At 46.1% G+C, this 24,199-nt stretch overlaps 1 protein-coding gene across 6 annotated transcripts in view; it reads left to right on the forward strand.

Moving 5' to 3' along the window:
* EPS15 (epidermal growth factor receptor pathway substrate 15) overlaps positions 1-24,199 on the forward strand; it is a 258,145-nt gene that overhangs the window by 89,937 nt on the left and 144,009 nt on the right. For 5 of the 6 annotated variants that reach the window (XM_063939551.1, XM_063939554.1, XM_063939552.1 and 2 more), the window contains exons 3-11: positions 313-402; positions 2,075-2,122; positions 3,826-3,921; positions 4,614-4,679; positions 5,461-5,586; positions 12,381-12,440; positions 13,643-13,849; positions 16,383-16,528; positions 18,443-18,599. In XM_063939551.1, the coding sequence (XP_063795621.1) occupies positions 313-402; positions 2,075-2,122; positions 3,826-3,921; positions 4,614-4,679; positions 5,461-5,586; positions 12,381-12,440; positions 13,643-13,849; positions 16,383-16,528; positions 18,443-18,599 (996 nt within the window). Of the gene's footprint in view, positions 1-312; positions 403-2,074; positions 2,123-3,049; positions 3,141-3,825; positions 3,922-4,613; positions 4,680-5,460; positions 5,587-12,380; positions 12,441-13,642; positions 13,850-16,382; positions 16,529-18,442; positions 18,600-24,199 lie in introns of those variants that run through there. The other variant, XM_063939556.1, reaches the window with a different exon arrangement.

A 24,199-nucleotide genomic window follows, 5' to 3' on the forward strand; every position in this document is an offset into this window, starting at 1 on the left:
CCATCTCCTTGGGCACAGTTTCTAGACTGAGCCTGGTAGGAGGGGCATAGAGGGAGGAACCAGCCCACACTCTCAAACTCTTAAAGTGCCAATGGCTCCTGGTGGACCCGTCTATACCCCATGGTACTAATATGGACCCCAGCATCCTCTACGGACTACGAGATAAGGATTTACCGGTAGGTAACCAAAATCCTATTACTTCAGTACAGGTGTGTCAGCATGTGTACTCCAGGCCAGATGCTGAATGCTATTCAGTCTGGTCCTAAAATCTGATCAAAGCCAGCTAAGAGCAATACATATTGTCCTCCACAGGTGGAATCCGCAAACTCTGGGAGAGTATTGGCTGGAGATGCTGCCCTTTTCTTGAAGAAGTCTGGACTGCCAGACCTGGTGCTGGGCAAGGCAAGTGATGTTGGGTAACTTAATCCTTCTGATAGAGCAAGTGCATTTAAAATATAAGGCTAAACGTGGCAACAGCCACATATAGCATGTGCTTCTGCTTGTCTACATATTCATTCCTGCTTGTGAGTAGGTGCGTTCAGTATAGCGGAACACATGGTACATGCATAAAACCGCTTGTCCCATATTCTCACATATAGGGCCAGATGTAATGCAATGTGAGACGGCCGGAATGCCTAGATTCCAGCTGAACTCTTACTTTTTTTTAAAAGTGGCAATCATTTACTAGGCAAAACCAACCTGGGCTTGCCGTGTAAATGACTGCCACTTTAAAAAAAACGTACGATTTCGTCCGGAAGCTCGGAGCTCTGACCGTCTCGCATTGCATTGCGTCCGGCCCATGGTGTGCTCTTGTCCAGAGATAGATCATTTAAATCTTCACTGAAGTTTTGTCTTGTATGTTTGTAAACATGTAGGCTGTAATGTAATACGGTCTGAGTTTAGTAAAGTGGCGCATTTTCGGCAAATTTCAAGTCATCGTATGTAATTGAATGCTACTATTGCCAAATGTGCAATAACCTCGCCCCAGCCATTCTCGCCCCAACGTGGATGTAATAGCGCAGGTCTGGCCAATCTGTGGTGCTCTAGCTGTTAAGAAACTACAAGTCCCAGCATGTCCTTCCACAGTTTTGATATTAGGGAATGCTAAAACTGTGGCAAGGCATGCTGGGATGTGTAGTTTCCCAACAGCTGCAGAGCCACAGGTTGGCCCGGCCTGTAGTAGTGAGTTGGAATCGCACCAGAATAACTCACTAAGCCAGAATTCCACAAACTCCACTGTTATAGTCCATGCTTGAGCACAGATGACTTAATTAGTACCTCAGGGAAATTTGAGTTATCTGGACTCAAGCATGGATATCCTTTAAAACCTGGAGTGTAATGGTGGAATTTGGGAAAACCTTGACTAAGCAATAGACATGCCAAGGACAGCAATTAATCTGCTAATGCAGCTCCATCGGTTTTAATGATAATTAATATAAATACATTTAAGGGGAAAATAAGTGTAAGTATAACCAGCACTGGCGCTACGTCTGCCTAGGCTAGCATTGGAAAAATTGGGGGCACTGGGGGAACAAAGAGCTGGGGTCTGCCCCATTTTCCCATTACAAGCATTAGGTTTGGCCAACCAGGGCTCATGGAACCATAGCGAGGAGACTTACAGTGTGTGACCCCCCCCCCCCCCCTCCCCCACCACCATGATTCCACCAGGATTCATTTCTCTTATTGGAGTGTGGCCTGAAAAAACAACAAACATTTTGGGGTCTCCCTCCTGAGTCCAACTAACCCTGGTGCAAATAGCACTGGGGCAGTTCTGTACCTCTGGGGTTTTGGTACAGAAAAAACATTATTGTTCTTTACAGGTGCACTACTGGTCCCAGAAAGTCTGCCAGGGCATGATGGCACATGAATAACCACTTAGAATTACTATATTCTGTTTTTGTTATTCCTACCCTTACCAGTTTTCATCCTTGTACATCTGTGTAATTAATATTTTGTTGGTTAAGCACATTGCATGCGGACGGGTCAGGAAACGCTAGTAAGTCTGTGCTGTATCAGTGTTTTCCTGTAAGTCATTTTCCCTGGAAATAACCCATTGCCATTTCTCTCTGCATAGATTTGGGATCTGGCGGATACAGAGAGCAAGGGATATTTAAACAAGCAGGTAATGTCATTCTGCACTTTTAAGTCTCGCGTAGTGCAGTTCCCTGTTATCAGCACCAGTGTGGGATTTGTCAGAATTAGGGGGGGGGTTCTGTATGATAAAAGCACAATAAATATACTGAAGATAGAATTAGGATGGGGCATAGTCCTTAGCCCATGTAAATTGGTCTGTTTGTCCATAAGAGATACAGCCAGTCACATGATCTGCATACACTAAGGAAGGAAGCGTAAGGAAATTGCTCACAGTTCAGGGATTTCCTAGCAGATGTTTTACACTCGGGCCACAAAGAGCAATGTGATAGAGTATTAGCCACATGATATGTCTGAACAATCAAATATTTTTGTAACTTAAATGGGTTATCTTTTTAGAGGGGTTATCCAATAGCGGTGTACTCTTAAGAGGAAAGCTACATCCAAGTCTTTGGGTTTTTTAGTTAAACCTGGTCAGACTTGAGGTGTGTAATAAATGCGGCACCTGATTGGACAGGAGCTGTAGCCAATCCTGTCTAATGCTGCAGTATTGGCGTACCTCCCATTTAAATGCTGTTCATGGTATATATTTGTGATGCTTTATTGTTATGCACTGACCTGTTGTGATGCTTCAGTGACTCTTGTGTTGGAATACATCCTCTGCAGAAATGAAAGCTTGTTATGCATAGAACATAACTTCCTATATGGGACACACCCTAACTCATAATGTGTAAATACTCAATATTTCAACGGCAAAATCAGTTGAAATGTTTGTAAAAGAAACACCAAGTTTGGTCTTGTGCTAAAGGTGCATAGACACGGTGAGATTCGGGCTAACCCCAGTTCTCACTATGCGATAGGGACTAGGTCGGTATCGCAAGCCTAGATGACTGTGCTTGCGATACTGACTGTGTACGATTTTGGCTAAGTGTCAATTTTGACTATACTTTTATACTAGATATTCAAGATTAACTTGCCTGCACAGTCTATCTAGGCTTGCGATACCGACTTTGCGGGACTGCACATCCGTATTGCATCGGGATCTCAAGGTGACTTTTGATTTTGAATACATAGTCAAAAGCGAAAGAAAAAATCTTTCCATGTGTACACACCTTTAGCCTAATCAGATAATACGTATATGTGTCTTGTTTACTTAGTTAAAGGAAAAGAGTAAATGTTTGTGGTATTCTGTAAATGCTATATAATAACTGTAAATAATTATATAAATAATTGTATCTGCCTCTTACTGGATTATCTTTCACTAAACCTTTACATTCAGCATTCTGCAATTTAATTCCTATAGAAAATACATCCCCCTGCCAACTAACAACATGCTGCTTCACTGACATGACCATCTATTACAGTACTGTGTGCGTGTTACAGTATAGGGTTAGCAAAGCCATGAACACAATAGACAATGGATTGAGAAGCCCTGCGATGGGAATGTGATTTGAATGTGCTGACAGCCACCATTCCTCTCCCCCAGTCCTGTCACTTTACCTACATGGAAGACAGGAATTCCTGTGTTTTAGTTTTCTACATCCTGATTCTTTCTTGCAGTCTTTTGTTTGCGTTTCTATGCCTAGAAAGTGCCGTGTATGTGACTGTATAACTTCTACATGCTAATGTAGACGTCTGCTTACATATTACGTCTCTGCATGTTAAATATTGTTCTTTCCCACAAAGTCTTGTACTAATACTAGTGTGTTTGTGTTGCTGTTTGTGTTTCCCCAGGAATTTTTTGCAGCTTTGCAGCTAGTGGCCTTTGCACAGAATGGGATGGAAGTTTCACTCGGCAGCCTCAAGAAAGTTGTGCCGCCACCCAGATTTGTAAGAAGCATTTTATTCCAGATATTGACAGCTCTTCTTTTTTTTCTGACAGTTTGATGTCTGATATAATTGACACACAAAGTCTCGCATATAATTTGAATTGATTTAACCAACATCTTAGGTCTCCAAAAAAGTTTTTTTCCCCCCTGCCATCTGCCCCAATGGTGTGCGGTAGCAGAACACTTCCCAACCCTTCTGGGTTGGGGGAAAGTGGACAGTCCTCCAAAGTGGGGAATGCCCTGCCAAAAACAGGACAGCTCCGAGGTATGCTTGAACTATTGTTAAGGTGATATTAGAGTTGTCCTCACCTGAGCTCCTGTGATCATACAGCATGATAGCCAAATGGTTAGATCAGGCAGAGTATGAACAGGTTCTGTTATTCAGTTGTCAGGATGTGCATCCAGGAGCACTCGATATAAGTGACCCAATAACTTGCACACATGCGGTGCAGTCATCATCCGTCTGAAACTGATCACCTCTCCGAATGATCATGATAAAATAGGGCAAATGCAGATGACAGTGACACGTGTGGCGGGTAGAACCACTGACATTGGTTTCCAGGGCTCTGTTATATTTCTGCTGACACTGTTATCTCCAGAAATTCTCGCTTACAGTTTTTCTTATGGTATTGTATATTTTCTGTTGTGTTCACATTTTAATGACTAAACCATGATGTCTGTTTCCTTATCCAGCATGACACTGCGAGTCCCTCCTTGCTAGCTGCCCCAGCCTCTGTGGACATGCCGTGGGCTGTCAAGGTGAGTTATGTTGGCCTGGCCCTTATATTGTGATCGGGGACTACTTCTGGGAACACGTCATCTAGGATATTTATATATCTATATGTGACTTTTCCCACACCCAATAACAGCTGAATGTTATAATCAACCTTCAATACCTGTTTTATTGATTGAGTATGGCCGTCTGTTACAGACAGGAAGGGTAAAGATGGTCACGTACACATTGATAGTGATAATGGGCCAGTGGCTCACTATGATAGTGTAATTTCAAAATATTCCTTCATTATTGGGCATGTGCCCCAGTGAATCTGTAGTGTATACAACTGGCCCTCGACGTGTGTTTATTGGACAGTGATCTTTTCACTTAGCCTAATTTACCAAGAAGGAAATCATCTTTCCCACAGAGATAAAGTCTCTGGTTACAGTATTTCTGTTACGTTACTGAAAACGTTGCAGATAAACGTAATAGTAACTGTCAGGAGTCCGTTAAATAATGACTGAATATGACAATTGCCTTAAACCATTTAAGAGGTTTGAAGAATAGGAAATTACAGTTGGTGCTCGTTCACATTTCCCGCACCTATAAAATGACGCCGTCAATCTATTATGTGACATGAAACTGATAAATGGTGTCCAGTGTTTAGCACGGTCTGCCTGTAGCTCAGATAGACATGTTTCAGATTCTAGATGTCCGTGTGACCAGTACATATATGTTTATTACAAAGGGAAATTGGGCCAGGCCCTCAGTAGATAACTAGCTCAAGGTACATACTGTACATTAACATCTTCTTTTATGTTACAGACGGAAGACAAGGCCAAATACGATGCGATATTCGACAGTTTAAACCCCGTGAACGGATTCCTGTCTGGCGACAAGGTCAAACCTGTGCTACTGAATTCCAAGCTACCTGTGGAAGTTCTGGGCCGGGTATGTTCTGTATCATGACCATACTTATGATCTACGTGTAATGGGAGTTATCCTAGTTTCTCTAATTCCTATTCTTTATGGTCTCCTACAGTCATTCTGGAACACAGTGGGTGACGTTCAGCCTTAAGTGGCAGGGAACTGTTCAAAGACAAACACGCATTTTTCATCCTCCTCTTTACTGTTGCATCTACCTCCATTTTTCTCTTACGTCCTAGAGGATGCTGGGGACTCTGTAAGGACCATGGGGTATAGACGGGCTCCGCAGGAGACATGGGTACTCTAAAGACTTTTAGATGGGTGTGCACTGGCTCCTCCCTCTATGCCCCTCCTCCAGACCTCAGATCCTGTGCCCAGAGGAGACTGGATGCACTGCAGGGGAGCTCTACTGAGTTTCTCTGATAAAGACTTTTGTTAGGTTTTTTTATTTTCAGGGAGCCTGCTGGCAACAGGCTCCCTGCATCGTGGGACTGAGGGGAGAGAAGCAGTCCTACTTAAATGATAGGCTCTGCTTCTTAGGCTACTGGACACCATTAGCTCCAGAGGGTTGGAACGCAGGTCTCATCCTCGCTGTTCGTCCCGGAGCCGCGCCGCCGTCCTCCTCACAGAGCCGGAAGATAGAAGCCGGGTGAGTATAAGAAGAAAGAAGACTTCAAAGGCGGCAGAAGACTTCAGATCTTCACTGAGGTACCGCACAGCGGTAACGCTGCGCGCCATTGCTTCCACATTCACACACACTGACGGCACTGTATGGGTGCAGGGCGAAGGGGGGGCGCCCTGGGCAGCAATAATAAACCTCAAAGGACACTGGCTGACATATATATATACTGCGGAGGCACTATATTAAATAAACCCCCGCCAGTATAAAGAATTTGAGCGGGACCGAAGCCCCCCGTTGAGGGGGCGGAGCTTGATCCTCCAGCACTAACCAGCGCCATTTTCTCCACAGCACGCTGCAGAGAAGCTGCTCCCCGGACCTTCCCCTGCTGAACACAAGTACAGAGGGCAAAAAGGAGGGGGGGGGGGGCACATTTAGTTGGCGCAGTGAGTGTATTATTGATATATAAAAGCGCTGTACAGACTGGGTTTTTGTCCCAGTGTCCAGTGGCACTGGGTGGGTGCCGGCATACTCTCTCTCTGTCTCTCCAAAGGGCCTTATTGGGGGACTATATATATCCCAGTGTGTGTGGGGGTGCCGGTACGTGTGTGTCGGCATGTCTGAAGTGGAAGGCTCGTCTAAGGAGGAGGTAGAGCAGATGATTGTGGTGTCTCCGTCGGCACAGTCGACACCTGATTGGATGGATATGTGGAATGTTTTAAATGCAAATGTGTCTTTATTACATAAAAGATTGGACAAAGCAGAGTCCAGAGAAAAAGCAGGGAGTCAATCCATGGCTTTGACTGTGTCACAAGGCCCTTCAGGGTCTCAGAAACGTCCCCTGTCCCAGGTAGCAGACACTGATACCGACACGGATCCTGACTCCAGTGTCGACTACGATGATGCGAGGTTACACCCAAGGGTGGCCAAAAGTATTCATTATATGATTATTGCAATAAAAGATGTTTTGCATATCACAGAGGACCCCTCGGTGCCTGACACGAGTGTATGCATGTTTAAGGAGAAGAAACCTGAGGTAACCTTTCCCCCATCTCATGAGCAGAACACTTTATTTGAAAAAGCTTGGGAAACTCCAGACAAAAAGCTGCAGATTCCCAAGAGAATTCTTATGGCGTATCCTTTCCCAGCACAGGACAGGTTACGGTGGGAATCCTCGCCCAGGGTGGACAAGGCTTTGACGTGCTTATCCAAGAAGGTGGCGCTACCGTCTCCAGACACGGCAGCCCTCAAGGATCCTGCTGATTGCAGACAGGAGACTACCTTAAAATCAAGTTATACACATACGGGGGCCTTACTCAGACCGGCAGTAGCGTCGGCATGGGTATGTAGCGCAATAGCTGCATGGGCAGATAACTTGTCATCTGACATTGACAGCCTAGATAAGGATAGCATTTTATTGACCTTGGGTCATATAAAAGACGCAGTGTTATATATAAGAGACGCTGCGAGAGACGTTGGGCTGTTGGGTTCAAGAGCCAATGCCATGGCAATTTCTGCTAGGCGAGCCCTGTGGACCCGCCAATGGACGGGTGATGCCGATTCAAAGAGACATATGGAAACTTTGCCTTACAAGGGTGAGGTTTTATTTGGGGCGGGCCTCGCGGACCTGGTTTCCACAGCTACCGCGGGTAAATCTTCTTTTTTGCCTTATGTTCCCCCACAGCAAAAGAAAACACCTCAATATCAGATGCAGTCCTTTCGGTCGCATAAGTCCAGAAGGGGCCGGGGCCCTTCCTTCCTCGCCAGAGGTAAGGGTAGAGGTAAAAGAATGCCTGCTACGGCTAGTTCCCAGGAACAGAAGTCCTCCCCGGTGGGACTTCGACTCTTCAGCCAGATCTGGGTTCTGTCAGATTTGGATCCTTGGGCGATAGAAATTGTATCCCAAGGCTACAAACTGGAGTTCGAAGAAGTGCCTCCTCGCCAATTTTTCAAGTCTGCTTTGCCAGCCTCTCCCCACAGAGAGGGAAATAGTTTTAGCTGCGATACAAAAGCTGTGTCAACAGCAAGTGATTATCAAGGTTCCCCTAGTGCAACAGGGGAAGGGGTACTATTCAACTCTATTTGTGGTCCCGAAACCGGATGGCTCGGTCAGACCCATTCTGAATCTAAAATCCCTAAACCTGTATCTAAAAAAGTTCAAATTCAAGATGGAATCTCTCCAGGCAGTGATCTCCAGCCTGGAAGGGGGGGATTTTATGGTGTCACTAGACATAAAGGATGCATAACTTCATGTCCCCATTTATCCTCCTCATCAGGCGTACCTGAGATTCGCTGTACAGGACTGTCATTACCAGTTTCAGACGTTGCCATTTGGGCTGTCCACGGCCCTGAGGATTTTCACCAAAGTAATGGTGGAAATGATGGTGCTCCTACGCAGGCAAGGAGTCACAATTATCCCATACTTGGACGATCTCCTGATAAAAGCGAGATCGAGAGATCAGTTGCTGAAAAGCGTGTCACTCTCCCTGAGAGTGCTGCAGCAACACGGCTGGATCCTAAATCTGCCAAAATCGCAGTTGATTCCAACGACTCGGCTAACATTTTTAGGCATGATTCTGGACACGGAAAAGAAGAGGGTTTTTCTCCCAACGGAAAAAGCCCAGGAACTCCAGAGCATGGTCAGAGACCTGTTAAAGCCAAAAAGAGTGTCAGTTCATCAATGCACTCGAGTACTGGGAAAAATGGTGGCGGCCTACGAGGCCATACCCTTCGGCAGGTTCCATGCGAGGACATTTCAGTGAGACCTTCTGGACAAATGGTCGGGGTCCCATCTACAAATACATCAGAAAATAACCCTGTCCCCCAGGGCCAGGGTGTCTCTCCTGTGGTGGCTGCAGAGTGCTCACCTTCTAGAGGGTTGCAAGTTCGGCATTCAAGACTGGGTTCTGGTGACCACGGACGCGAGCCTCTGAGGATGGGGAGCAGTCACACAAGGAAGAAATTTTCAGGGACTGTGGTCGAGCCAGGAGGCTTGTCTACACATCAACGTGCTGGAATTAAGGGCCATATACAACGGCCGACGACAAGCGGAGACTCTTCTTCGCGACCTACCTGTTCTGATTCAATCAGACAACGTCACAGCAGTGGCTCATGTAAACCGCCAAGGCGGGACAAGGAGCAGAGTGGCAATGGCGGAAGCCACCAGGATTCTTCTCTGGGCGGATAATCACGTAAGCGCGCTGTCGGCAGTCTTCATTCCGGGAGTGGACAACTGGGAAGCAGACTTCCTCAGCAGACACGACCTCCATCCAGGAGAGTGGGGTCTTCATCAAGAAGTTTTTGCAGAGATAACAAGTCGTTGGGGGCTTCCTCAAATAGACATGATGGCGTCACGCCTCAACAAGAAACTTCTGAGGTATTGTTCCAGGTCAAGGGACCCTCAGGCGGTAGCGGTAGACGCCCTGGTGACACCATGGATGTTTCCGTCGGTCTATGTCTTCCCTCCTCTTCCACTCATCTCAAAAATACTGAGAATCATAAGACGAAGAAGAGTCCAGACAATACTCATTGTTCCGGATTGGCCTCGGAGGGCCTGGTATTCAGATCTTCAGGAAATGCTCACAGAAGATCCGTGGCCTCTTCCTTCCAGGGAGGACCTGTTGCAGCAGGGGCCCTGCGTGTTCCAAGACTTGCCGTGGTTACGTTTGACGGCATGGCGGTTGAACGCCAAATCCTAGCTAGGAAAGGTATTCCGGGGGAGGTCATCCCTACTCTGATAAAAGCTAGGAAGGAGGTGACGGCGAAACATTATCACCGTATCTGGAAGAAATATGTATCTTGGTGTGAAGCCAAGAATGCTCCTATGGAAGATTTTCACCTAGGCCGTTTTCTCCACTTTCTGCAGACAGTAGTGGATATGGGCCTAAAGTTAGGCTCTATTAAGGTACAGATTTCGGCCCTGTCAATATTCTTTCAGAAGGAATTGGCTTCTCTCCCAGAAGTCCAGACTTTTGTAAAGGGAGTGCTGCACATCCAGCCTCCTTTTGTGCCCCCAGTGGCACCATGGGACCTTAACGTGGTGTTACAGTTCCTTAAGTCACACTGGTTTGGACCTCTTCAAACAGTTAAGTTGAAATTTCTCACTTGGAAAGTGGTCATGTTGCTAGCCTTGGCATCTGCGAGGCGGGTGTCTGAATTGGCGGCTTTGTCTCACAAAAGCCCCTGTCTGATTTTCCATGTGGATAGAGCGGAGTTGAGGACTCGTCCTCAATTTCTGCCTAAGGTGGTTTCATCGTTTCATATGAACCAGCCTATTGTGGTGCCTGTGGCTACGGGGGACTTGGAGGATTCCAGGTCTCTTGATGTAGTCAGGGCCTTGAAGGTTTATGTAGCCAGGACGGCTCAGTTTAGGAAAACAGAGGCACTGTTTGTCCTGTATGCAGCCAACAAGGTTGGCGCCCCTGCTTCTAAGCAGACTATTGCCCGCTGGATCTGTAACACGATTCAGCAGGCTCATTCTACGGCTGGATTGCCGGTACCAAATTCGGTAAAGGCCCATTCCACTAGGAAGGTGGGCTCTTCTTTGGCGGCTGCCCGAGGTGTCTCGGCATTGCAACTTTGCCGAGCGGCTACTTGGTCGGGTTGAAACACTTTTGCTAAATTCTACAAGTTTGATACCTTGGCTGAGGAGGACCTCATGTTTGCTCAATCGGTGCTGCAGAGTCATCCGCACTCTCCCACCCGGTCTGGAGCTTTGGTATAATCCCCATGGTCCTTATGGAGTCCCCAGCATCCTCTAGGACGTAAGAGAAAATAAGATTTTAAACCTACCGGTAAATCTTTTTCTCCTAGTCCGTAGAGGATGCTGGGCGCCCGTCCCAGTGCGGACTAAATTCTGCAAGACTTGTATATAGTTATTGTTTACATAAGGTTTATGTTACAGTTTTGATCAGTCTCTGGCTGATCCTGTTATGTTTCATACTGTTGACTGGTTCGTATGTTCCAAGTTGTACGGTGTGGATGGTGTGGGTTGGTATGTATCTTGCCCTTAGATTAACAAAAATCCTTTCCTCGTACTGTCCGTCTCCTCTGGGCACAGTTCTTTAACTGAGGTCTGGAGGAGGGGCATAGAGGGAGGAGCCAGTGCACACCCATCTAAAGTCTTTAGAGTGCCCATGTCTCCTGCGGAGCCCGTCTATACCCCATGGTCCTTACTGAGTCCCCAGCATCCTCTACGGACTAGGAGAAAAAGATTTACCGGTAGGTTTAAAATCTTATTTTGTCCATGGCTCTGTATAGGAGATGGGCACTGGGTCTTTGTCCTTATACATTAGTTATAGTTTGGTTTTCTTCATTTTACAGTTTGAAGTACAAGGAGTTATTAGACTATTAGGGCCCCTTTCTGCTGCCTGGGTTTCCTTGCAATCAGTCCCAGGTGGCACCACCCATGGTATTAAATCCTCTATGCAATGCCTAGCACACTTAGTGCTGCCTTTCCTGATGGTTAATGGACTAAGGGGGTCATTCCGACCAGGTCGCACGCTGCCGTTTTTTCGCAGCGATCAGATCACTACTGTGCATGCGTATGCACCGCAATGCTCAGGCGCGTTGCACGAAGCGGATCGTTGCTGAGCGATGGATTGTACGAAGAATCCATTCGCACACCCGATCACAAGGAGATTGACAGGAAGAAGGCGTTTGTGGGTGTCAACTGACCGTTTTCTGGGAGTGTTTGGAAAAACGCAGGCGTTTCCAAGCGTTGCAGGGCGGGTGTCTGACGTCAATTTCTGGTACCGGACAGGCTGAAGTGATCGCAGCGGCTGAGTAAGTTCAGACCTACTCAGAAACTGCACAAACTGTTTTTGTATTGCTCGGCTGCACAGGCATTCGCACACTTGCACAGCTAAAATACACTCCCCTGTGGGCGGCGACTATGCGTTCGCACGGCTGCTAAAAACAGCTAGCTAGCGAACTATCAACTCGGGATGACCCCCTAAGTACCAGAAGTATGTACGTTCTGGGACCAGCAGGTGTTAGCGCCCTAATTCAGTCTTATATGGACTTTTCACAGAATGTTGCTGTTCTTTGCTCTGAGTCCTAGCTGGACTCATTGTGAAAGATGAAGGAGCAGGGGACAAGTTGCCGTGTTTGCTAGAGTGTATACCTAACCCGTCATCTGTGTCCTACAGCCTCGGGGAAAGGAAATGAAGGGTAACAATCTGTGACTTATTTTCTGCAGGTCTGGGAGTTGAGTGACATTGATCATGATGGACTATTGGACCAAGATGAGTTTGCAGTTGTGAGTACAATCTTTTCTTTTAATAAAAATATGCTTATTAATCTATATCAGAGGCTGGAGATACATACACTGAAGCTGGGTACACACTACACGATGTGTATTCAGTCTGATATTGGCAGCGACAGGATCCTGCGGGGGAGCCAGCATCGGCAAGTGCATACACATTTACCGATGCGGGGAGCAACACCACTCTTATCCACCCTGCATGTAGGGCCGACAGAGGATGACCCACGCATCATGAGTGACTTAGTTGGTACACACTAAACAATGTGTCCGATATGTCGGTCCGATCCAGCATGCTTTACTAGCTGATCAGTGGAAGGTATGCTGGCAAAGCATGCTGGGACTTGTAGTTTCACAACAGCTGGAGGGCCACAAGTTTGACATGCCTGGTCTAGCGTGTACTCAGCTTTACAACTCTACATATCCCCAAGCGATGACCGTGTCTGGTGGTGAAAGTTGGGTAACCATGGTTCCTCAGGCCATAAGTTCTCATGGGTTGCTTATTTTGTTGTTGTGGCTTTTAATTGCAAGCATGATCCTTTTCATTGTGGTGTTACCGATCCCCGGAGCTCTGTGGACACGCGCATTTGTATTTTCCAATATGATCTCAATTCCGTGTTGGACAGTAAATGGAAAGGAGATGGCGGCGGTTAGTGTTGCCAATGCGGTGACCTTGGTCTACTTATCAGTACAGATGACTGAACAGGGAAGTATAAAATGCTCGTCCTGGCTCTGTTATCCAAGTTCCTAAGGTGACCATGTGACTGCACTGGCCTCTCTCCATAGAGAACAATGGTCTCTAGGCAGCCTTCCAGCTTCCCTTAGCTTCAAAATAACATCCAAGCGGTAAACAGAATTCACTAAAGTGCACATGCTCTGACCCCTCGCTGTAATAAGCTGTTATCACATCTGTAAAGATGCCATGTGTGTGCCTCCTTACCACTGTTATGTGCACCTACAGTATGCTTGCAAACCACAGTTTGCCCATTTAAGCAATTAACTTGAATTGTCTGCATGTTCAGGTGGATTAGTTGGTTCTTGCTGGAAGCTGTAGTTGTTCCCATCCAGTGGGAGTAATTGGAAAGTGTTCCAACTGCTACGTGGTAGTACTGACCTTTCAGGCAGAAACCTTGCTCCTAATGTACAGATGTTCTGTTATATTATATATTCTGAACTTCAGGTCTATTCTGTTTCTCTAGGCTATGTTCCTGGTATATTCTGCTCTAGAAAAAGAACCTGTTCCTATGCTTTTGCCTCCTGCGTTGGTGCCACCATCCAAGAGAAAAACATCCAATTCTACAACATCCTTGCCAATTATCCCACCTCCTCCAGTGCCACCTGGTAAAGAGTCACGGCATTCCTTGCCACCTGTTGGCATCTTACCCACTAAGGCACCCGCCACACAGGTAAGAAAGCTCAGGCTGACGGATGTGGCCACAGTTTAACTATATAGCCTGTTCATCAGAAAGTATAGTTGATATCTCTCATATACTGTGAAATGTCATGCATGCTGTTACTGGTGTAACTATTTTAAGAGGGGCAACTCGCATGGTGTTTAGTTAAATGCGTAAATTTACCAAGGGTATAAAAGGGTGATAGCCACGGACTTTTTTAATTAGAGCCCCTTTTTGTCATCCAGTAAATTACCGTGTTAATGGTCGTTGACCCATAGAAACCCGGTTTAAGTTCCTGGACGTATCGGTTAACATGGTTGCGACGCCTGAAAACAGGCTATTTAATGTGGGTCTTCGGGACCGATAAATAGCTGCGCGGCTTCAGTTAGCCCGTGGTAAATTACTAGGGCTAATTAAATACCCCCCCCCCCCTCAAGCCTGAAAGCCAAACCAGGCTATTTCCATGATTTCAGCAATGGAGTATGTGGGCATATCTGTAGTTTGTAACATATTTGGATAATATAACATATATAATATATGGGTTAGCATTTATTTTACTTTATGGCTATAGCTTGTTTAACATGATTGCACGTACCGGAGTACCTGCCTTCACATTACAGCCTTTGGTGGCTATATAGCTATCTAATCTTTGGCAATGTATGTAGGTTAATGTGAGAAATAGTATAGGTCAGTGGATCTCAAACTGTGCGCCTAGGCACCCGGGGGTGCAGGTTGATGATCCAGAACAAATTCAAATTATTTACGGTCAATGTAATAGACAAAACCAGCACTCGTGGCTTCATATAATAAAATGTGTACAAACAGAAGTGAATCCTGTCCCTCTCCACATAACTGACCCTAAGGGTGACCTATAAACAGAATTTACTTAACATTTTTTTCTGAATTTCTCGATAAGAAACTTTTGGCCTCGGGGTGCTGTGAAAAAATTCTGATACTCTAGGGTGCCGGGATTCAAAAAAGTTTTGGTACCACTGATATAGGTAGTGTACAAGAAATATCTCCAAATAACCAGATATCATGAAATAAAGCACATTTTGTTGTTAGTATTAGGACTATAATGAAACACAGATTACAGTGATTTGTCATTAAGTTTTTATAATGTGTCATTCATGAATAATCAATGATAGGCTAATTAAATGAAATATTTTTACGTAAATAAAATACCGGCTGATGGTGATGATCTCATGTCTGTTATTAATAAAGGTATTCTGTATTAATTATTAATCGGTACTACGGGCTGATTCAGACCTGATCGGTGCTGTGCATTTTTGCACAGCAGTGATCCTGTCTGAACTGCGCATGCGCCGGCGCAATGCCATACAGCCGACGGCTGTCGTAACCCTGTGATCGCCTCTGCCTGATTGACAGGTAGAGGTGGTTGCTGGGCGGGAGGGGGCGGCGTAGTCCAGGCAATGCAGGCGTGCCCGAACCATTGGGGAGACGGGCCGCGGCGGCTGCGTGACATCACACGCAGCCTCTGCGACCCGGGCAGCGACGAGTAACTCCCTGCCAGTGGCCAGGAGCTGCGCTGGCTGGGAGCTACGCCTGAAGTACAAAAGCATTGCCGCTGTTCGATGTTATTGTACTTGTGTGACGGGGCAGGGACTGACATGCGGGGCGGACTAGCCCTGTGCTGGGCGTGCCCCCGCATGTCAGTGTGACTGATCGTAGATGTGCTAAATTTAGCACATCTACGATCAGGTCAGAATTAGCCCCAATGTATCTTTGCACAGAGTTCCTGCTGGCAGAAGAACGTGGATGTATGCTGTGTTTTGTTCCTTCTTTTCTTAGATTCCAGTGTTCAGGCCTTTAGAATAATTGACTGTTCAGATACAGAGGAAATAGGATAATACATATGTGTGAGAATGATTAAGAATAATGCATTCATACGTACCTAGAATATAAAATAATAGACCCATTCAAGCAGTTAATATCCAATAAATACGTGTTAGCTCTTTCATTATCATTACAGGTTGAGTATCCCTTATCCAAAATGCTTGGGACCAGAGGTATTTTGGATATGAGATTTTTCCGTATTTTGGAATAATTGCATACCACAATGAGATATCATGGTGATGGGACCTAAATCTAAGCACAGAATACATTTATGTTACATATACACCTTATACACACAGCCTGAAGGTAATTTTAGCCAATATTTTTTATAACTTTGTGCATTAAACAAAGTGTGTGTACATTCATACAATTTCATTTATGTTTCATATACACATTATACACACAGTCTGAAGTCATTTAATACAATATTTTTAATAACTTTGTGTATTAAACAAAGTTTGTGTACATTGAGCCATCAGAAAACAAAGGTTTCACTATCTCACTCTCAGTCAAAAAAGTCCGTATTTCGGAATATTCCGTATTTCGGAATATTTGGATATGGGATACTCAACCTCTATTAAACTAATAACTACTAAACTGAGAAGAACAAGTTTATATGTTCCACACTCTGTGCAGTCCTACGTTGGATAATGGCCTATAAAACCCATCGCTCTCTGTGTTTCTGTAGTGGGTTGTCTCACATGTAGAGACAACGAAATACGATGAGATTTTCCTGAAACTTGACAAAGACCTAGATAACCTGGTGTCTGGGCTGGAAGTCCGAGAGATATTCCTTAAGACTGGATTGCCTTCAGGACTCCTTGCCCATATTTGGTAAGTGCCACTGACTAAGGGCTAAATTCTCATGTATACCAGTAGGTGCTGATTTAAATGTCCGATAAATAACAAGTGAGTCTTACTTATTACTGGTTTTATGTTCTAGATGTTTCTCTAAAGCATGTTTCATTGTTTTTTCTATACATTACATTGTAATATTGCTGGTGATATCTGCAGACTTTCCAAACTGTTCTGAAATAAGGGATGATGCCCGCAATAGAGGAGAGTATAATTAGGAATTGCAGTACCATGCATGGGCAGTGACTGCCCTCTGCCTGTATGATGAGCGTGCGTTACTTGACTGTTTGTGATTCTGTCGTGTGTGGTCAAGTTGGAAGTGATTTTGGCATTTAGCGCTGGACTGTAGCTTCTAGACATTTTTTCTGCATTTTTTCAGGAAGTCCTATTTATGTAGAAGTGATCACAGATTTTCTGTTTGTAAAATCGTGATTATTGGTTTTCACTGATCATAGATTATTTTAAAGGCAACAATAAAATGCCGACCTTCATATAAAATAACAGACAGTAGGAGGGAATGTCTATTTTGTAGGGGGCTGTTCAATTCGTACTTTTCGCCAGTTTGCAGGTCAAATTCTTATTCGACTTATTCAAAGCCCAGCCTGATTTTTCGACTTGTCGAAAAATCCGGCCAGGTGAAAACCACATGGATCGACGAATACGCCGCCGATCCACGTGTTTTGTTGAAATCGTGGGTGTTTTCGACAGTTTTTTGGTCTGTTTTTCGCCCATGCCGATTCGACAATTTTTTTTTTTTTAAAAGGCATGGTGAAGACGGAGCAAAAACCTGGCGAAAACACCCGCGATTCAATAGTCAACTGTCGAATTAGTGCCGGTTTTCCGACGGTCGGAAAACTCTGCACGGATTGAATACCCCCCATTCTCTTATTTCCGTTGGGTGGGTTAGAAATTGTGGAATACATATTACATAAAAACAGAGCTTTGAAAACAAGTGGCCGGTTGGTTACAGTGGACTGTCCTGTGTTTGTAGCATGGACTGCAGATCTACAGTTCTCAGCCTGAGAGATGGAACCAGCCTGAAAATGATGGAAGATTCTGCTGTAAATAATGCTGCTCACATGTGCCAGTCTAAGGGGGCAATTCACTCAGCAGCGATGGGCACAGGGTGCCAGCACTCTGAGGTTCTGTGGCACCTGGAGATCACTGACATCGCACGTTTTACCCCATAGGGGTGCGCTGAAAAATCTGTGATGTTGCGGAAACATTTTTTTTTGGGGGTGTTGTCTGTAGTTGCAGATCCCGATAATTGATTAATTCCCCTTAACAGTCAAACGGGTCCCCCCTGTTCTAGGCCTACATTACCTGTCTGAGTGATGGAGCGTCATCATTCAGGTTGGTTTTCTACCATGTTTTAACCATTTTAGAGGAATCCGATTTACTGACCATAATTAAATAAATGTCCAAGGCCCAAATGTGAAAGTCTGTGAGATGTGGGCAGCGGTGAGATTCCGGCTGTATAGACAATTGATTTAAAACCGTAATTTGTTTAAAGGCAAAACCAAATTTTCTCCTTAAACAAATTAACACTTTATATCTAGTGGTTTTATTGTGAATTGTCTCAGATGGCCATATCTTGCAGGGTAATACATGGGGGCTGACTGCACACTGGTGACTTCTTTTAGCCGTCTCCTGGCAGTGCACACGACTGACTTACCAAAGCAGTGCACAGCGCAGAGACAGGAGAAAGTAAAGGCTATACTATTTTATCTTGGTGTCCCTGTGTCCCCTCTGTTGACAGTTTGGATGAAAACCATTAGATGCTTGTGTGCACAAGACCTAAAGTATATAATAAAAGGTATATATGTGTATGTTCTGCATGAATTGTTTACAAATGTTCCGGTTATACCTGTTTTAATGGTGGTTATTATACAGGTCGCTGTGTGACACGCAGGATTGTGGGAAACTGTCCAAAGAGCAATTTGCTCTGGCTTTCCACCTCATCAATCAGAAGCTAGTAAAGGGCATTGATCCCCCGCAAACACTCACTCCTGAAATGATCCCTCCATCGGAAAGATCCGCCACACCTAAGGTAGGGATTGGAGGACACTCAGATGTGCAGTGTTATCATTTATGACAATGTAGCCATATTACTGACTTCTGGGACCTTTAGTAGTGTATTTCATTCTATAATTTCATTCTGACTTTTCACCGTATGTCGTTAGCTGTGTAGTGTTACGTATGATAATGTATAGGGGCTAATTTCATCTCCACCATCTTCAACTCAAACAGCAATTTCTGCAATCATTGAACTCCTCCCATAGAGACCAGTATCTTTTATACAAATAAATATAATTGAACTTAATTGAATTCACTTAAAAAACCTTTCTTGTAGTTATACGGTATGTTAGTGTGGTGTTCTGACTAAGCCACCTGTTCCACAGCAGTAGTAGTGTCGTACTATGAAAACTCTCGACCCATGCTGTCCTCAAGCCCTAGAGCATGCATGCCCAACCTGTGGCTCTCCAGTTGTTGTGAAACTACATATCCGCATGCTTTGCCAAAGGTTTAGTATTCCCTGTTGCAGGGCATGTTGGGATTGTAGTTTCACAACAGCTGGAGTGCCACTGGTTGGCCAGGCCTGCCCTAGAGGCTCTTACCTTTGGTGGTTGCATGGTCTGACTCTGAGTCTCAGGAAACTGCAGGTCTTCCAGGGGAGAAAACACCAAACTGATACCAGTGGAGACACTACATAGACTAGGCAGCCTCTGTAAGCAGGCTTGGCGTAAACACCGGGAGTAACCACCACTATGAGAGAGGCAGATAGGCAAGGTGTCTTATTTGCAGTCTGCTTGCTGCGTATGTGGGGAGGCTTTTGACCTCATACACAGTGTTCTTGGTATGGGATAATGGGGGGTTAGTTTACACGTTTGGTGGAAAGGCCATTATGGAGCTTATACGGAGTACTTAGCACACACTTTGTGAAATCTTACTGCACATGACCACAACAGTGTGATGCTCCCATGATGTTTTTCAGTACTCTGCCACTTAACTTCTCTATCACGTAGCTTGTGCTTTGAAGGATGGAACCAGGGCCAGATTAAAGGCAACATGGGATTGGGGCCGAAAAGGATCAATAGCCTACTGTGAGAAGCAGAATTGTTGCCAGCAAATGTGTGGGTGTGGCCAGTGCCATGTGGGCGTGTACATCCCTACACTGTCAGCCCCATTTTCTCCTTAAACACAAGAGTAGAAAATTGCATTTTCTCTAACGTCCTAAGTGGATGCTGGGGACTCCGTAAGGACCATGGGGAATAGCGGCTCCGCAGGAGACTGGGCACATCTAAAGAAAGCTTTAGGACTATCTGGTGTGCACTGGCTCCTCCCCCTATGACCCTCCTCCAAGCCTCAGTTAGATCTCTGTGCCCGAACGAGAAGGGTGCACACTAGGGGCTCTCCTGAGCTTCTTAGTGAAAGTTTTAGATTAGGTTTTTTATTTTCAGTGAGACCTGCTGGCAACAGGCTCACTGCATCGAGGGACTAAGGGGAGAAGAAGCGAACTCACCTGCGTGCAGAGTGGATTGGGCTTCTTAGGCTACTGGACATTAGCTCCAGAGGGACGATCACAGGCCCAGCTTGGATGGGTCCCAGAGCCGCGCCGCCGCCCCCCTTACAGAGCCAGAAGGCAGAAGAGGTCCGGAAAATCGGCGGCAGAAGACGTCCTGTCTTCAACAAGGTAGCGCACAGCACTGCAGCTGTGCGCCATTGCTCTCAGCACACTTCGGTCACTGAGGGTGCAGGGCGCTGGGGGGGGGCGCCCTGAGACGCAATAAAAACACCTTGGATGGCAAAAAAATGCATCACATATAGCTCCTGGGCTATATGGATGCATTTAACCCCTGCCAGAATCCATAAAAAAGCAGGAGAAAAGTCCGCGAAAAAGGGGCGGAGCCTATCTCCTCAGCACACTGGCGCCATTTTCCCTCACAGCTCCGTTGGAGGGAAGCTCCCTGTCTCTCCCCTGCAGTCACTACACTACAGAAAGGGTTAAAAAAAGAGAGGGGGGCACTAATTAGGCGCAGTATTAACTATACAGCAGCTATAAGGGGAAAAACACTTATATAAGGTTATCCCTGTATATATATAGCGCTCTGGTGTGTGCTGGCAAACTCTCCCTCTGTTTCCCCAAAGGGCTAGTGGGGTCCTGTCCTCTATCAGAGCATTCCCTGTGTGTGTGCTGTATGTCGGTACTTTTGTGTCGACATGTATGAGGAGAAAAATGATGTGGAGACGGAGCAGATTGCCTGTAATAGTGATGTCACCCCCTAGGGGGTCGACACCTGAGTGGATGAACTGTTGGAAGGAATTACGTGACAGTGTCAGCTCTGTATAAAAGACAGTGGTTGACATGAGACAGCCGACTACTCAGCTTGTTCCTGTCCAGACGTCTCATAGGCCGTCAGGGGCTCTAAAGCGCCCGTTACCTCAGATGGCAGATATAGACGCCGACACGGATACTGACTCCAGTGTCGACGGTGAAGAGACGAATGTGACTTCCAGTAGGGCCACACGTTACATGATTGAGGCAATGAAAAATGTTTTACACATTTCTGATAATACGAGTACCACCAAAAAAGGGGTATTATGTTCGGTGAGGAAAAACTACCTGTAGTTTTCCTGAATCTGAGAAATTAAATGAGGTGTGTGATGATGCGTGGGTTTCCCCCGATAACAACGGATAATTTCTAAAATGTTATTGGCATTATATCCTTTCCCGCCAGAGGTTAGGGTGCGTTGGGAAACACCCCCTAGGGGGGATAAAGCGCTCACACGCTTGTAAGGGCTCTACCTTCGCCTGAGATGGCCGCCCTTAAGGATCCTGCTGATAGAATGCAGGAGGGTATCCTAAAAGGTATTTACACACATACTGGTGTTATACTGCGACCAGCAATCGCCTCAGCCTGGATGTGCAGTGCTGGGTTGGCGTGGTCGGATTCCCTGACTGAAAATATTGATACCCTAGATAGGGACAGTATATTTTTGCCTATAGAGCATTTAAAAGATGCATTTTTATATATGCGTGATGCACAGCGGAATATTTGCCGACTGGCATCAAGTCTAAGCGCGTTGTCCATTTCTACCAGTAGAGGGTTATGGACACGTCAGTGGTCAGGTGATGCGTATTCCAAACGGCATTTGGAAGTATTGCTTTATTAAGGGAGGAGTTATTTGGGGTCGGTCTTTCAGACCTGGTGGCCACGGCAACAGCTGGGAATTCCACGTTTGTACCCCAGGTCGCCTCTCAACATGAGAAGACGCCGTATTATCAGGCGCAGTCTTTTCGTGGACAAGCGGGCAAAAGGTTCCTCATTTCTGCCCCGTGACAGAGGGAGAGGAAAAAGGCTGCAGAAATCAGCCAGTTCCCAGGAACAGAAACCCTCTCCCGCCTCTGCCAAGCCCTCAGTATACGCTGGGGCTTTACAAGCAGAATCAGGCAGGGTGGGGGGCCCCGTCTCAATGAATTTCAGCGCGCAGTGGGCTCACTCGCAAGTAGACCCCTGGATCCTTCAGGTGATATCTCAGGGGTACAAATTAGAATTCGAGACGTCTCCCCCTCGCCGTTTCCTAAAGTCGGCTTTACCGATGTCTCCTTCTGACAGGGAGACAGTTTTGGAAGCCATTCACAAGCTGTATTCCCAGCAGGTGATAATCAAGATACCCCTCCTGCAACAGGAAACGGGGTATTATTCCACACTGTTGTGGTACCGAAGCCGGACGGCTCGGTGAGACCGATTCTAAATCTAAAATCTTTGAACACTTACGTACAGAGGTTCAAATTCAAGATTGAGTCACTCAGAGCAGTGATTGCGAACCTGGAAGAAGGGGACTACATGATGTCTCGGGACATCAAGGATGCTTACCTTCATGTCAAAATTTACCCTTCTCACCAAGGGTACCTCAGGTTTATGGTACAGAACTGTCACTATCAGTTCAGACGCTGCCGTATGGATGGTACACGGCACCCCGGGTCTTTACCAAGGTAATGGCCGAAATGATGATATTCCTTCGAAGGAAGTGAATTTTAGTTATCCCTTCCTTGGACAATTCCCTGATAAGGGTAAGATCCAGGGAACAGTTGGAGGTCGGTGTAGCACTATCTCAGGTAGTGTTGCGGCAGCACGATTGGATTCTCAATATTCCAAAATCGCACCTGGTTCCGACGACGTGTCTTCTGTTCCTAGGGATGATCCTGGACACAGTCCAGAAAAAGGTGTTTCTCCTGGAGGAGAAAGCCAGGGAGTTATCCGAGCTAGTCAGGAACCTCCTAAAACCGAGCCAAGTCTCAGTGCATCAATGCACAAGGGTTCTGGGTAAAATGGTGGCTTCCTACGAAGCAATCCCATTCGGCAGATTCCACGCAAGAACTTTCCAGTGGGACCTGCTGGACAAATGGTCCGGATCGCATCTTCAGATGCATCAGCGGATAACCCTGTCACCAAGGACAAGGGTGTCCCTCCTGTGGTGGTTGCAGAGTGCTCATCTTCTAGAGGGCCGCAGATTAGGCATTCAGGACTGGGTCCTGGTGACCACGGATGCCAGCCTGCGAGGCTGGGGAGCAGTCACACAGGGAAGGAATATCCAGGGCTTATGGTCAAGCCTGGAGACATCACTTCACATAAATATCCTGAAGCTAAGGGACATTTACAATGCTCTAAGCTTAGCAAGACCTCTGCTTCAAGGTCAGCCGGTGTTGATCCAGTCGGACAACATCACGGCAGTCACCCACGTAAACAGACAGGGTGGCACAAGAAGCAGGAGGGCAATGGCAGAAGCTGCAAGGATTCTTCGCTGGGCGGAAAATCATATGATAGCACTGTCAGCAGTATTCATTCCGGGAGTGGACAACTGGGAAGCAGACTTCCTCAGCACGACCTCCACCCGGGAGAGTGGGGACTTCACCCAGAAGTCTTCCACATGATTAAAAACTCGACAGGTATTGCGCCAGGTCCAGGGACCCTCAGGCAATAAGCTGTAGACGCTCTGGTAACACCGTGGGTGTACCAGTCAGGGTATGTGTTCCCTCCTCTGCCTCTCATACCCAAGGTACTGAGATTGATAAGATGGAGAGGAGTAAGCACTATATTCGTGGTTCCGGATTGGCCAAGAAGGACTTGGTAACCGGAACTTCAAGAGATGCTCACGGAGGATCCGTGGCCTCTACCTCTAAGAAGGGACCTGCTCCAGCAAGGACCCTGTCTGTTCCAAGACTTACCGCGGCTGCGTTTGACGGCATGGCGGTTGAACGCCGGATCCTGAAGGAAAAAAGGCATTCCGGATGAAGTCATCCCTATCCTGATCAAAGCCAGGAAGGATGTAACCGCAAAAACATTATCACCGCAATTGGCGAAAATATGTTGCGTGGTGCGAGGCCAGTAAGGCCCGACGGAGGAAATTCAACTGGGTCGATTCCTACATTTCCTGCAAACAGGAGTGTCTATGGGCCTGAAATTGGGGTCCATTAAGGTTCAAATTTCGGCCCTGTCAATTTTCTTCCAAAAAGAACTAGCTTCAGTCCCTGAAGTTCAGACGTTTGTAAAAGGGGTACTGCATATACAGCCTCCTTTTGTGCCTCCAGTGGCACTTTGGGATCTCAATGTAGTTTTGGGTTCCAAAAGTCACATTGGTTTGAAC

Source organism: Pseudophryne corroboree, chromosome 9, assembly GCF_028390025.1.
Source record: "Pseudophryne corroboree isolate aPseCor3 chromosome 9, aPseCor3.hap2, whole genome shotgun sequence".
Classification (NCBI taxonomy): Eukaryota; Metazoa; Chordata; class Amphibia; order Anura; family Myobatrachidae; genus Pseudophryne; species Pseudophryne corroboree.